This window comes from Halichoeres trimaculatus, unplaced genomic scaffold (genome assembly GCF_033239565.1).
Source record: "Halichoeres trimaculatus isolate MK-OKI-2021-1 unplaced genomic scaffold, fHalTri1.1 fHalTri1_scaffold_8, whole genome shotgun sequence".
Taxonomy (NCBI): Eukaryota; Metazoa; Chordata; class Actinopteri; order Labriformes; family Labridae; genus Halichoeres; species Halichoeres trimaculatus.
The window spans coordinates 37,543,495-37,556,506 of NW_027437186.1; the positions used below are offsets into that span (position 1 = coordinate 37,543,495).

The 13,012-nt window shown below is 41.8% G+C and overlaps 2 protein-coding genes across 2 annotated transcripts in view; one reads left to right on the top strand and one right to left on the bottom strand.

Annotated features, from left to right (window-relative positions):
- The window catches only part of rassf4a (Ras association domain family member 4a), a 37,602-nt gene extending 27,185 nt beyond the window's left edge, over nt 1-10,417 (bottom strand). Inside the window, exon 1 of the mRNA XM_074676624.1 lies at nt 10,291-10,417. The gene's annotated coding sequence lies outside the window, so the exon portion shown is untranslated. The remainder of the gene's footprint in view (nt 1-10,290) is intronic.
- On the top strand, nt 1,205-2,865 carry LOC141795403 (C-X-C motif chemokine 10-like). Its single transcript, XM_074676259.1, has 4 exons — nt 1,205-1,335; nt 1,607-1,736; nt 1,820-1,903; nt 2,386-2,865. Exons 1-4 carry the CDS (start codon nt 1,269-1,271, stop codon nt 2,507-2,509), a joined length of 405 nt encoding a protein of 134 aa, XP_074532360.1. The 5' UTR covers nt 1,205-1,268; the 3' UTR covers nt 2,510-2,865.
- Nucleotides 10,418-13,012: the final 2,595 nt, after the last annotated feature.

The following is a 13,012-nucleotide window of genomic DNA, read 5'->3' on the forward strand; positions in this document are numbered from 1 at the left end:
TAAATACAATAAAGTAAAATACCGCATAAAAACAAATACAATAAAATAATGCATAAAAACAGATAAAATAAAATAAGATCACACATAAAAATAAATAAGAGTCATAAAAACACAGAAGTTAAGACCTTAAAAGACATAAATTGACAGAGATATCACAGCTCTGTAGCTAAAATAAAAATAAATTTTAAGACGGGATTTAAAAGTTGGTAGGGTGGGGGATGTTTTTATTTGTGGTGCCAGATTGTTGTATTTATTTATTTATTTTTTAAACATTGTATTTACCTAAAAACCAATATATAATAAGAAAATGGACAATTAAACAAATATAAATTAAAAAAATAAACAACTCAGATCCAGTACCTCTCTTAAACTGTGTTCAGCAATGTTCTGTTTCTGTGCAGATGTGCAGCTCTCTGCACGACCATCTCCTTTCAGCACCGGATTCGCTTCATGTGCAATTGATTATAACAATAAAATAAAATGATCAAGCTTGCTGTTGATTGGCCGTTTAGTGTTTGTTTAAGGAAGTTATAAAAAAGGCATCTGTCTTTCCACTTCACGGCTGGGATAAAAAAAAAAAATACTGAAAATTATGACAGAATGTAAATCTCCTGGTTTCTCTTATTTTGGTGGGATTTTTTTATTAGAATCTCAGCTTGTTGGAGTCAGATGAACCTCTACTGGGACTTTTAATTTAGCTCAAAACCATAAAAAATAGCTTCTTTATCTCTAATCTGACACCATCCTTCCTGCAGTATTTACAAGCACAACAAATAACTTAAATAATAATCCGTCAGTGTACATCTTAGTTTATTTTTCAATAACCAATAACTCCAAAAAGAGTCTGGGATCACTTTTGTTTCATCCAGGAGTTACTCATGCTGTGTTTCTTATGAACCCAGGAATCTAATAATGAGAAACATGACTCAGCAGTTTAACTCCTCAGTAAAAAGTGACTCAGCTGCATCCTCTGTCCTGTTTGCATGATGCAGACAGAGAAAGGAAAGGGAAACCTCTTCATTACCCCGTGTCCTTCAGGGTGTCAGCTCTTTCTGACAGACCCAGAGAAACGAGGTCCCTGATCCCTGATCCTGAATCCTGCGTCCTCACTCTCAAAAGGGAAAGTGCTGTGGGGATTTCCTGGTTTGGAAAGCCCAGGTCTGACTGCGAGGGAGGAGGGGGAGGAGCAGGAGGAGCAGGAGGAGCGTGGAGTATAAAGGAGCACACATGTGGCTCAGGGGCTCAGAGGGAACTGAACCGTCTCCAGGATGAAGCTTCAGATCGAGTCTGTGTGTCCGCTGGCTCTGCTGGGCCTGTGCTGCGTGCTCCTCTCAGGTAAGAGACGTTTCTACCTTTGTCCTCAGCTACAGACGAGTGTTTTCAGCCAGAGGGTGAACAGAGATAAGACAGGGAGAGGTGAACACATGAACGCTGAATGACTAATGTTTGATTTCCAGTGAAGTTAGATCTGTAGGATCTGAAGTTTTCTGTGTTTGTTGTTCTCAGTTCGAAGCCGTCTGAACATGTGAGCCCACAGTGACTAAATCTCTGCGCGTGTCACGCTGCGTTGAATTAACCTGTTAATCCTGTTTCTCCATCTGTGCAGTGAGACACGCTGACAGCACCTTCGTCCCGGGGCGATGTTTGTGTCCAGAGACGCAGAGCGGCGTCAGAGGGCAGCTGAAGGAGCTGACCGTGTACCCCAAGAGCGCCAGCTGCCACAAAGTCACCGTGATGTGAGTCCCTCCACTTTACACACACTCTACACACACACAAGGTTGAGTGAGTGGGATTTAACGCTGGGGTGTGTGTTTTTCAGAGTGATGCTGAAGAGCAACGGCGAGACGAGGTGTCTGAATCCAGACACGGGGCTCGGGAAACAGCTGGTCCGCTGCTGGAACAGGTGAGAGAAATCTGAGCATACAGAGTCACTCTGAGCTCAAAAACTCCTCTTCTTTAAACTTTTCTGTGAAATAAAAGTCAGATTTTAAACCCCAGGGTAGCAAAAAGCCTTGAAACCCATGTCTGAAAATGAAAAAGCTCACTTTTGTGACGTGAAACATGCAGAAAATCAAAGCGGAGCGTCCTCGTAGCTTTAGGGGAGATCATGTTTCCTGTGTATCAGCGCCAACAGCTTCCTGTTTGTTTGCTGCCAAGCCAGTTCTTGCCCCAACAAAACACCAGCTTTCCTCACTCAGATAAAGCTTCAACGTGACCATCATCTGCTCACTCTGATAAATTACAGTTTAACGTTTTTATTTGTGCGACAGAGAGCTCACTGTGAAACTCTTTGACTCGTTTCTCACATGTAATCACATTTCTCACCAAGCTAATTAGAAAATGAGCTGTGAACAGGTCTCAGTCTCCTCTCTTGTGTGTTTTCAGGGTTCATAAGATGGGTCTTGATGCTAAACTGTGCCTGAAGAGGAGGAGGAGGAGAGGAAGAGGAGGTCAGCGCCAGAGGAGCAGACAGAGGAGCCGAGCTCAGAGCAGGAACACGTCGGTTTAACCCGCTCGCCGTCGACTCACTGAACCCTGAATTAAAGCTACTGTGAGGAGGAGGGAGGAGAGGACGCGCTCCACGCCGCCGCTTCTGGGTTTCTCCTCCTGTAAATGTCTCTCTGCTTCAGCTCCGGGTCCCTGAGCGGGTTTCTGGGCTCTAACTCAAACCGGGGACAGCAAGCATCCGTCTGTCCGTCTGACTGATGATGATGATGATGATAACCCCGCCCTGGAGGCTGGTCATAAACGTTGACGATAAGAGCTTTAAAACACTGATAAACTCAATGTTTTGTTGATGTGTCGTTCTGCATCTGCAGCAGGAAAAGCTATAAAAAAACACATTTCTTATTTATTTTTCTACGTGTAAAGGAACATTCCACTTTTTTTTTTTGTAATAAATATGTCAGAAAAACAAAGCGACTGACTGGTTGTGCCGTTTCTTGTAAAAGCTCCTGATTATCCTCAGACGGGAGGGATGAGAGGAGCGATTACTTCCTTGGCAGGATATGAGAGGTCACTTCACCCACAGCCTCAGCTTTGGTTAATAAACCACAGGATGTGAGTCAGCGGCCAGCGCGGCGCAAACACATCTCCCTCAAAACATCTGCACAAATATGTCACAGCTCGAACGGGGGCAAACGGTTCAGTCTGACACGAAACACTCGCAGGAGGAGGAGGAGGTAAACAAAGACACGGAGGCTGGAGCAAACTGTGAATGATGCTTATCAGAGTTTACAGTTTAATGCTTTTACTGACTTTCCTTCTTACACAGTAAACAGACTCACCCAGGTGATCCGAACACCTGAGACTGAGCGTTTTATGATATCCACACTCCCTCTCAGAGATTTCCTCTAAATCATGTGACTGAGTCCAACAAATAAAAAAAGAGGAGAGGAAAAAAACACCAAAAAGTTTGATGGGCGCCCGCTCCTCTCCTGGTTATGGAAAGTTAATAACCGCAGCGTGTGCTAACCCGCCTCAGAAATCCATCTGGAACAGGTCTGGACTCTGAAATCTGATCCCTCCATCTCTGAATGTGTGATGGGGGTGAAATGGAAAGTGAAAGTAAAGCTCAACAAGGCGCCATTGTCCTGGGGATAAAGGTCTTTCAGGGACTTTTCATATTTGCTCTGCAGAGAGAGCAGCCTGGTGCCTCTGAGGTTAATTATTAAACTTTATCATGATGGAGGTAAATCAACAGCTGAGTGAACTGAGTCTGAGTCGCTTCTTAACCCTTTAACTTCCTGTTGAAACCCTCTGTACAGCAGATTTTAAGGATCTTAAAACCCTGATTGGCTCATCTCTCTACAGCTTGAAATACGTTTTCTGAATTTTAGGGATTCTGAACGTATTGCTTCAACCAGGGGCGGCGTCATGGGTGGGCCCAAGGGTCCCAGGCCCACCAACTTTCTGATAAGCCAACCTAAAAATTTTCTTTCAAAAAATCTTTCTTTCTCTCTCTTTTTTTTTATAGGGTTTAAAGAGGAGTATTACAAAATTTTCTCACGTAACGCTCGTTTTATTATAAGATGCCCTTACTTCACAAAATGAGCCAAGTTTGGTAATCTTTGAGTCTGTTGTTAAAAAACGTTAAACAATAAACTCGAATGCACCGAGACACAAAATTAAGTTGGCGGTAAGAATTTATGAATCCGGTATAAGGACAAAAAAAAAATGCTCCATAGTGCCCCCTTGTGGCCTAAAACTGCAGTCCCTTGTGGTTCCTTTGAGCTACAGCCCCAAAATTTTCTGCCCATAACTATCATGCCTAGACCTACAAAAAAGTCTCTTTAGATCATGGTGAATTCTAAACAGGAAGTTCACAATTTGGACATAAACATCAGATTTTGATGATTTATAGCTTATGTATTTCATTGAACTACTACCAGGTTTTTCATCTTATCAACTCTAAACTTGGATTGTATATGCTACACACATTCATTAGGAAAATGTGTAAAAGATTTTTTTGTAACTCACTGGTTGTGGCCATAAAACACCCCCAAAGTTGACCATTTCTTCAGCATCAGAAAAACCTCAATAGCTGTTAAGTGTGACATCCTGAACACATCTATATGCCCGTTTCAGCTTAAAGTACAGCGCCCCCTACTGTCAACAGGAAGTAATATGTTTTATCTGTCATTTAAAACTCCTCCATTTCTTTGGATTTGCTCTTCATTTGTGCTCACAAGTGTTTTTCACCCCTTCATAAAGCATCACATTTTACGTCATGTTCGATAGTTAAAGGGTGTCTTTGGCGGCAAGTCAAACTTAGAGTCAAACTAATGGGGGCAGTAAATTTAATTTTCTTTACCATATGGCGCCAGATCACAGCAGAAGTGATTTAAAACCCCACCCCACACACACACTGCCAACAACGCCACCACCCCTCCAAGGCTGTAAACCTAGGGGAAACACTGAAAAGTACATGGAAAGTCGAGGCGGCGCCCCCATTGGTGCGTTAGAGCGCCACTCTTTGGCCATACCATGAAGAGCCACTGCCATCTGAAAATTTTATCAAATATCAAAGGATCAAAAAGCATCAAATCTGCTTTGAAACAAACATGGAAACAGTATTATATCTTTATGTCTATATAGTAAGAGTTATTTTCCAACTTTTGTAACTTAAGGCCCATCCAAAAATGAAATCCTGGCTCCAACCACATAAAAAATACAAAATAATATATCATAATTTTTTTCTTCTTGGATGGGATGTTAAAGGGTTAACATAGAGTAAAAACTGGCAGCACTTTGTTTTCTGAGCTGTAGATTTTTGCTGCTTTTATCTAATAGAGACAGAGAGGTTTCAAACCAAAACAGCATAAACTTTTCTAAGCAGCGTGCCGTTATCAATAATTCAAAGAAGTGTATTTCAAACTGAAGACAGCATGAATTAAAAAACATTTTAAAATACCATGTAAAAGCAGACAGCCCTCAGCACAAACACAGACACCGTACTGGAAACTTCACCATCCTCCATCCAGCTCAAAGCAAAGAGGTGAAACTTCTGACCTCCAGCCACACAGCTACTGCAGACCCACCTGTCCATCAACTAATACACGCCCCTAATTATGCTCAAAATGAACATTTTAAGAAGACTAAAAAATTTGATTCCGTTGATTTTAAAGCCAGCCCCTAGTGGACACTCAAGGAAATGCAGCTTTTAGAAATTCTGTTTGGGGTTTAATTTAATCACTGGAGGTTTCTTCTTGAGTGTTAAATACTGTCACATTATCAGGACGAACACTTTAAAGCCCCAGTGAGAGGCACCAGGGATAATAGTTCACTTTTCTATGTGGCTACATTTAATTTCTACAGCTGCTGCCATGAGTTTGGTTTTAGCCCATTCACAGCTTCAGAAACAGACTTTTTATTTTTATTTTTTTTACATCTATAGATACTCATAGGGGTCGAGGGGCCGATTACCAATCTTTAAAAAGCCTGACCTGCCGATACTGATTTTTTTTTTTTTAATAATTGACAGCATATACCTTCAATATTCCAATCTTAGCTATTGGAAATCATTGAACAATACCTGTGAAACAATAAAATCTTTGTGTTTTAACGGAACCAACAAAGTGTCCTGTGTTTTAGGTCTCAGAGCAAAAAGCAACAAAGGCTGGCTGTCAGAGCTTCCTGAAGGTTTATGAGATCAGTTTCAGGATGGGATGGGCTGATCACTGATCCCCCAAAATTAAGGTTATTGGCACCAGTCTATCAGTGCATGTCTAGATCATAGACTGTAAAGCTAGTGGACGTCATCTTGCCTGGCTCGAAGTGAGATCTCCACTAAAACTGCTCCCCCTGGTGGCTGGCTGAAGTATAGGTTAAAAAATCAATCTCCCCAGTCATTCCAGATGGGCTGTGGTCAAACTTTAAAAATTAATCCACCTGGTAGAAATGTTTCTCACGTCTGATTGTTGTGGTGATTTGAAGATATCATTTGGCTGTCTTGTATCCAAGTCCTCTTTTTTCTGAAAAGTTTTGTTTTCATTAGTTATACGAGGTTAAAAAAGAGGTTTTATGTAACGTTAAACGATGATTGACAGCTGATGTTCTTGTGTATTTTTTTCAGGGATCATAAAATATGTCTGGAGGTAGAGTTAAGAAGTGATCAGACTCTCGAAAGAAAAATAATAATTATTATTTTTGTCACCCAGCTCCACTCAGATTCTCCCAGAATCCCTCACAGTCTCTACTGCACAGACTCTGGCTCCAAACTGCTACAATGGCTGCGATGACGGAGGAATTTGGCTCCAAAACTGTACAATGATAAATGGTGGAGCCACGCTGTCCACTCTATATACTCACTATACTACCACTCTATGGTCTAGATACTCACAATGATTGTGGATTTAACTGTTTTTTCCCATGAAAAAAACAAACAAACACCAAAACCACCTCAAGCTGGACTCTACCAACAGTAACTTTAAGGGTTTTTATTAAGTTTCATTAATACAAATAGAAGTCCACCCATTGCCCAGCTGAGGACAGGTCTCTTGCTGGACATAAAGTGACAGAAACACTAACGACAGAGCTACACACACACACACACACACACACACACACATGCTGACATGTCAGCAGGAAGTGAGATGCTGCTGCTGGAGTCTGTTTCCTGGAGCAGTCTTTTTTGTCCTGTCATGGAGATTTTAAGCACAGACTGACTGAAACACTCCGAAGCGTGGAAAGAAAAGTACTCCCAACCTAAAATATTGATCAAAGTTTGTCTTTTGCTCTACATTGTTCTTTGAATACAAAAATCACAACCTGCTAAACTGGGGATCAGCGAGTCAGATCATGAAAGGAAACAAAACAAAAACTGAGTTAATCACCTGCTGATCCACACTGTTCACTTATTAACTTTTCTATACCGCTCATATTGGTGTCTGTGGGTCACCACACACTGATCTCACTGTTCTGCAGACGTAACCTCTGGATAAGACGTTAAAATCTATTATATACTCCAGTAAATTATTTATCAAGAAGTTTACAGCCACGCTTTTGTCATGCCTGTTTTATGATAACCCTTTAATCAAAGGTTAGAGTTTTGTTTTATTGTCCTTTTGATAAAACGTCACTGTGGCAGAAGTTTCAGAAAGGCATCTAATTCATTGGTTGAGGGTTTGATCTGGTAACTTTTTATAGTTGATAAAAAACTTGATGCATCTATAAAACAAACAAAAAAAGGTAAACTGACGAGAAATATGAACTCAAAGTGGAGAGAAATCCCCGTACACAGGGATCTGCTGCTCTCCATCAGACATAATTCAGACGTCTGCTGCCATCTGCTGTCCACATCCCTCACTGCAGGGACAATCATCTGCTCTGTGATTTAAGACTCTGCTTCACTGCAAAAAACAGAAATCTTATAACGTGTTTTTGTCTGATTTCAGTAAAAAATTTCTATTTAGAATTAATATGAGCCACATTCACCTGACCAGTCCAGAAAAATGTCCTTTCAAGTTATTGAAAAATAAAAAGAGAAAACATTATTCTAGTTTCAAGCATTTTTTTTTGTACAATCAGCAGATTTCATCCCGACCTTGTTTTTGTCTTTAAAGCTCCCATCTCCTGCTCCTTTCCTCAGTTTAATCTGGATCATTGATGTCTTCATGAAATGGTAGTAACATGTTTTGGTCCAAAAAGCCAATAAATCAAGCACAGCAGCATTGTTTCCAGGCTCTCATAGCCCCTCTGTTCAGAACGCTCTGATTTAGTGGGCGTGGCCTTCATATGTAAATGAGCCACCGCTGATACCGCCCCGCTCTTCCACGTCACTGAGAGCGGCGCCACGAGCTCCGAGTGCACAATGTTTAGAAAACAGAGAAGCTCCTTTACCGTAACATTACAGGCTAAAACAACAGGCTAACTGCAGCTAAAGTTAGCATCCTGAAGCTAACACAGAGACAGGGGGGACACTGAGGAAAAGCTCTTCCATCTGCTCCACAGCACACAGCATTTAAAATACTCACATTTCCAGGGTCCCAGGTTTGTTGGAGGATGGTTGGTAATGCCCCTGGATTCAGGACCAGTCTATTGGCTAGCCCTCTGTTGGACTGTCCAAAGTTGGAAAAGCAGTCGGCCGTGAAGTGACGAGCACACACATGCTCAGTTTTACTGAGTGTAGCTGGAACATTTCCTGATAAATGAACTCTAGACACTTAGTCTGTCTTCTTCAGAGATGGGAAGCTTGAGCATGGAGCTATGTGGCTGTTTACAGCCAAAAACAGAGCAGTGATGGCTCTTCAACTTCAGTGCCCACTCCCCACTGCAAACAGCTTTTTTTAGGTCAGGATTTTACATTCACAAGCTCTACTAAGAACAGGTTTGGTCATTAAATATCACATTTTGTGGGCTGGGAGGAAAGACAAAGACCCACACATTTCACTAAAAGACTTAAAGTGATTTTTGCAGAATATGGGACCTTTAAAACAAGACATTTTTCGAGTACAATAAGACATTTTTTACGCAGAATAAGACAAAAACACTTGATAAGATTTCAGTTTTTGCAGCGTCCACTCAGGAGATTATGACCTCTGACTCCACAGGCTGAAAACCAGAAGGCTAGACGACAGATTAACCGTGTTTTTGTCGTATCCTCTATCGTTGTCTCTCAGTCATTTCATCCCCCTCTGATTTTCTTTGTGTCGCTCTGATACAAACAAATCTTTACCAAAAATAACATTTGGTGTTCAGAAACTGATTCCTGTGGATTTCCTGAAAACAGAAGTTACTTCATGAAAAAAAAAAGAAAAATGCTTGCATGAGCAGAGACAGTCACCACAAAAACCAGGAAACAGACTGGAAACCGAGCACAGACTGGGAAGTGAGCTCAGAGACCAGCTGCAGACTCACTGAGGATAAAAGAAGCAGACTTTGAGTCAGATACGCTGAGCTTTAAACCCGCTCTTCATTAAAGAGTTATTTCCTGTTCAGTGATAAGGTGATGCTTTTATCCAACACCTCCCTCCTTCTCCTCCTCCTCCTCACAGCCCTCTGCCCTCCTCCTCCTCCTCTCCATCTGAGGAAGCTGCTGACAATGTGGCTCCATAACTGCACGGCCAATCTCCCTCTGATTCATATTCACACCATAATGGCTGCATAAATATTCCATTACTTAAAGATTCCCAGTCTGTCACCATTATGATGAATTATTCAGCCCTGCACATGGCTGCACAGCACAGGAGCTGGACTTAAAGGAGACAGGGGTCACTCCATTGTGAGGTGCTGCTTCATTTCCATAATCTGTCTCCTCTCCTCTCTTCCTCTTTTCCTTCCTGTGACTAAACTGCAGCTCTTCTTCTCCCTGTAAGGACAAAGGAGCTCCACTGCAGGTCTAATTGGTTTGATCATCGCGAGATTCGGATCCAATTATCGCTCTGCTCCGGCAGCTGCGCCCAAACACCCAACCGTTCCCATGCGTAAAACTGTGCGCGGAGCTCGGAGTGACGCGCAGGATGCAGATTTTAGCGCAGGCATTGTTGAAACGTGGAGGAAAACAGAGTCAGGCTGATATCTAACAGGGCATTTACTGCAGGTTGTGATGTGTGTTGCGCTGCGCTCCTGTCTGGAAGTGTGTTTCCAGAAGTGTCGCAGACTCAAAGTGACCAGAGAGAAAGTTCACTCCCCTCTGAATCAGTCAACCTTCATGGAAATCACTCAGTTGCTCCGCTAGAAACATGCAAGTAACTTATTTTCTCAGAGATATTGTATTGGTTTCGGTTTCCTGCAGTTCCTCACCTCCCTGTCTCAAACAAACATCCGTCAGACCCGTTTTTTGGAGCTTACCATATCAGAGCGCGTCCTCCGTCTCCTTCCGTGTCCCCAGCAGCGATGTATCCCGCTTATCTCCCGGTCTTCATGCCTCCCCCGGCCGTGCGGCATTCAGAGCTGGGAGGTGAAAGTGACAGCAGGAGAATCCAGTGGGAGGCGAGCGATGACGCGTCTCAGCCAATCAGCTTTGAGAGTGGGCGGGGCGAGCAGAGTCAGGGTCACATACCTCTCTCCTCCTCAGAGAAATTAATCCAAAGAAAAAAAAAACAAAACTCAGACAAAACAGACAAAATGTTGTTTTTTTTTAAATGTATTTTTTCACCTTTGGGTGTAGAAGTAACTTGTTTTTTATTGTCACACTGAAACACCAAACTCTGACAGCTGATTTTACAATCGCTTGTACACAAAACTTTTGGCATTAGTCCTTTAAACTGTATTGAATGAGCTCTATGTTTTGGTGCATTTCAGATAAAAAAAAATCTCGAAAATGTTTTATTTGTATTCAAATGTTGCGCAAAAGCTGTGTCTAGAGCTGTGTTTGATATGTTAAAGATACTGTGAGGAGGATCTGTTTCAATGTGACTGCAGCGCCACCTTCTGGCCTGGAGTCTCACGCACACTGTCATAAAGATGTGACTTTTAACCAGGCCTTTGTTTTGGAAATAATTTTCTCGGCTATATTTCTCTCTCCTCACAGCCCGGTGCTCTGAGACGTGTCTGTAACGTGTAACGTTAGTGAATCCTGGTTCTGTCCTACCAGAGCTCATCTACCAACTCCAACCTCACCAAGCAGAGCTAACGTAACCTGGCTCTTCATTTTATTGATAGACTCTCAAGTTTGAACAGACCACTGCAGAATAACTGCTGACTGTGGATTGGAGGCTACATTAGCACTAACAGATTAACCTGAGGTTTAGCCTTTAGCTCGTGTTTAAGCCTAAGATCGTGTTTATGCCTTAAGCTCACATTTAGACCTTAGTTGGTATTTAAGATTTTAGCTCAGGTTGTTGCCTTTAGCTCATATTTTAGCCTTGAGCTTGTGTTAAAGCCTGTAGCTCATATTTTATTCTTTAGCTCAGGTTTTAGCATTACGCTCATGTTTTAGCCTTTAGGTTGTGTTAAAGCCTTGAGCTGTTTTTTTTTCCTTTTTTTTGCCTTTAGCTCTTGTTTTAGCCTTTAGCTTGTGTTTTAGCCTTTAGCTTATGTTTTAGCCGTTAACTTTTTTTTAAGCCTTAAGCTCATGTTTAAGCCTTTAACTCGTGTTTATGCCTTTAGCTCATGTTTTAGCCTCAAACTGGTGTTTTAGATTTTAACTTGTGTATTAGCCTTTTGCTCATGTTTTAGCCTGTAGCCTGTGTTTAAGCCTTTAGCTTGTGTTTTTTAGCCTTTAGCTTGAGTTAAAGTCTTAAGCTCATGTTTTAGCCTTTAGCTTGCGCGTCAGCCTTTAAGACATGTCATATTTTATCCTTTGGATCAGGTTTTAGCATTCAGCTCATGTTAAGTCTTTAGGTTGTGTTTTAGCCTTTAGCTCATGTTTTAGCCTTAAGCTGGTGTTTTCGATTTCAGCTTGCATTTTAGCGTTTAGCTCATGTTTTAGCCTGTAGCTTATGTTTTAGTCTTTATTTTGTGTTTAAGCTTTTGGCTTGTGTTCCAAGCTTTAGCTGGTGTTTTTAGCCTTTAGCTCTGGTTTCGTACTTTAGCTTGTGCTTTAGCCTTTGGGTCGTGTTTAAGCCTTTTGCTTGTGTATAAGTTTTTAGCTTGTGTATAAGCCTGTAGCTCATGTTTTAGCCTGTAGCTTATGTTTTTGCCTTTAGTTTTTGTTTAAGCCTTTGGCTTCTGTTTGAACCTTTATCTCAGGTTTTGGCCTTTAACTCATGTTTTATCCTTTACCTGGTGCTCTGTCTCTCTCCTGTTTCTCTTTCTTCTTCTCTTCTGTCCTTTTTCTGTCTGACAGTTAGGCTCCAGTGTCCACCATCACTACAGAATTAATCACAGAAATCATTTTCATAGAGACCTAGAAATGCTGTAGATTAATTTGTTCCTGCTTGACTCGATCAGGAAGTTGTGTAAAATTTAAGCTGCACTGAGCCGTTTGTGTGGTGGAGAGTTCAAATCTCATGTTTTTAAAGTGTCTGTGTCTTAATATTTTAATAAAGGTACGTACTGGTCCTTTAAAATTGAACTTTATATTCAAACAAATAGGAAATGAAACAATCCTTCACTGAATCTCTGTCTTCAGAATCTGTCCTGTTGTTTCCAGCAGTGAAGGAAGAAGTGACCTGATAGGATTTATTCCCCCATCCTGTTTTTGAGCCTGGACCTGCCGTCGAGGAAACTCAGACTGTAGGAAGTCTCTCTGCGTGTCTGTATGAGCAGGATTTATGATTGAAGCTGCACAAAGAGGAAGTGAGTCGTTCCTGCAGCTGAATAACTTCCTCCTCTGAGAACAGCTCATTCTGCAGGATGTGGATGTGACAAAGCTGCTGCAACATTTATGGACGCCGGGCTGGAAATCGTGACGCTCTTTTCCTCCCTTTTGTTCCTGATCGCTCACTCTGCTGCTAATTGGTGTGTGACCTGTTATGAGGAGGAGAATAGGGTCCAGATCAGGGGCCAGGGAGGACAAAGACTCTGTGTTCGCCCTCAGAAAACATCTCTAGAGCGCTCACATGTCTGTATCTAAGCCGCTGTGGGGAATCATCCAGCTGTTTAACCTTCAGGCTTTTTATTTCTGCGA

What these genes read in the sequence shown, in the direction of transcription:
- LOC141795403 (XM_074676259.1), top strand. Translation starts at nt 1,269, where the DNA reads ATGAAGCTTCAGATCGAGTCTGTGTGTCCGCTGGCTCTGCTGGGCCTG. An exon ending in TGCCACAAAGTCACCGTGAT is followed by an intron (nt 1,737 to 1,819) that starts GTGAGTCCCTCC and finishes TGTGTTTTTCAG; the next exon opens with AGTGATGCTGAAGAGCAACG. An exon ending in CTGGTCCGCTGCTGGAACAG is followed by an intron (nt 1,904 to 2,385) that starts GTGAGAGAAATC and finishes GTGTGTTTTCAG; the next exon opens with GGTTCATAAGATGGGTCTTG.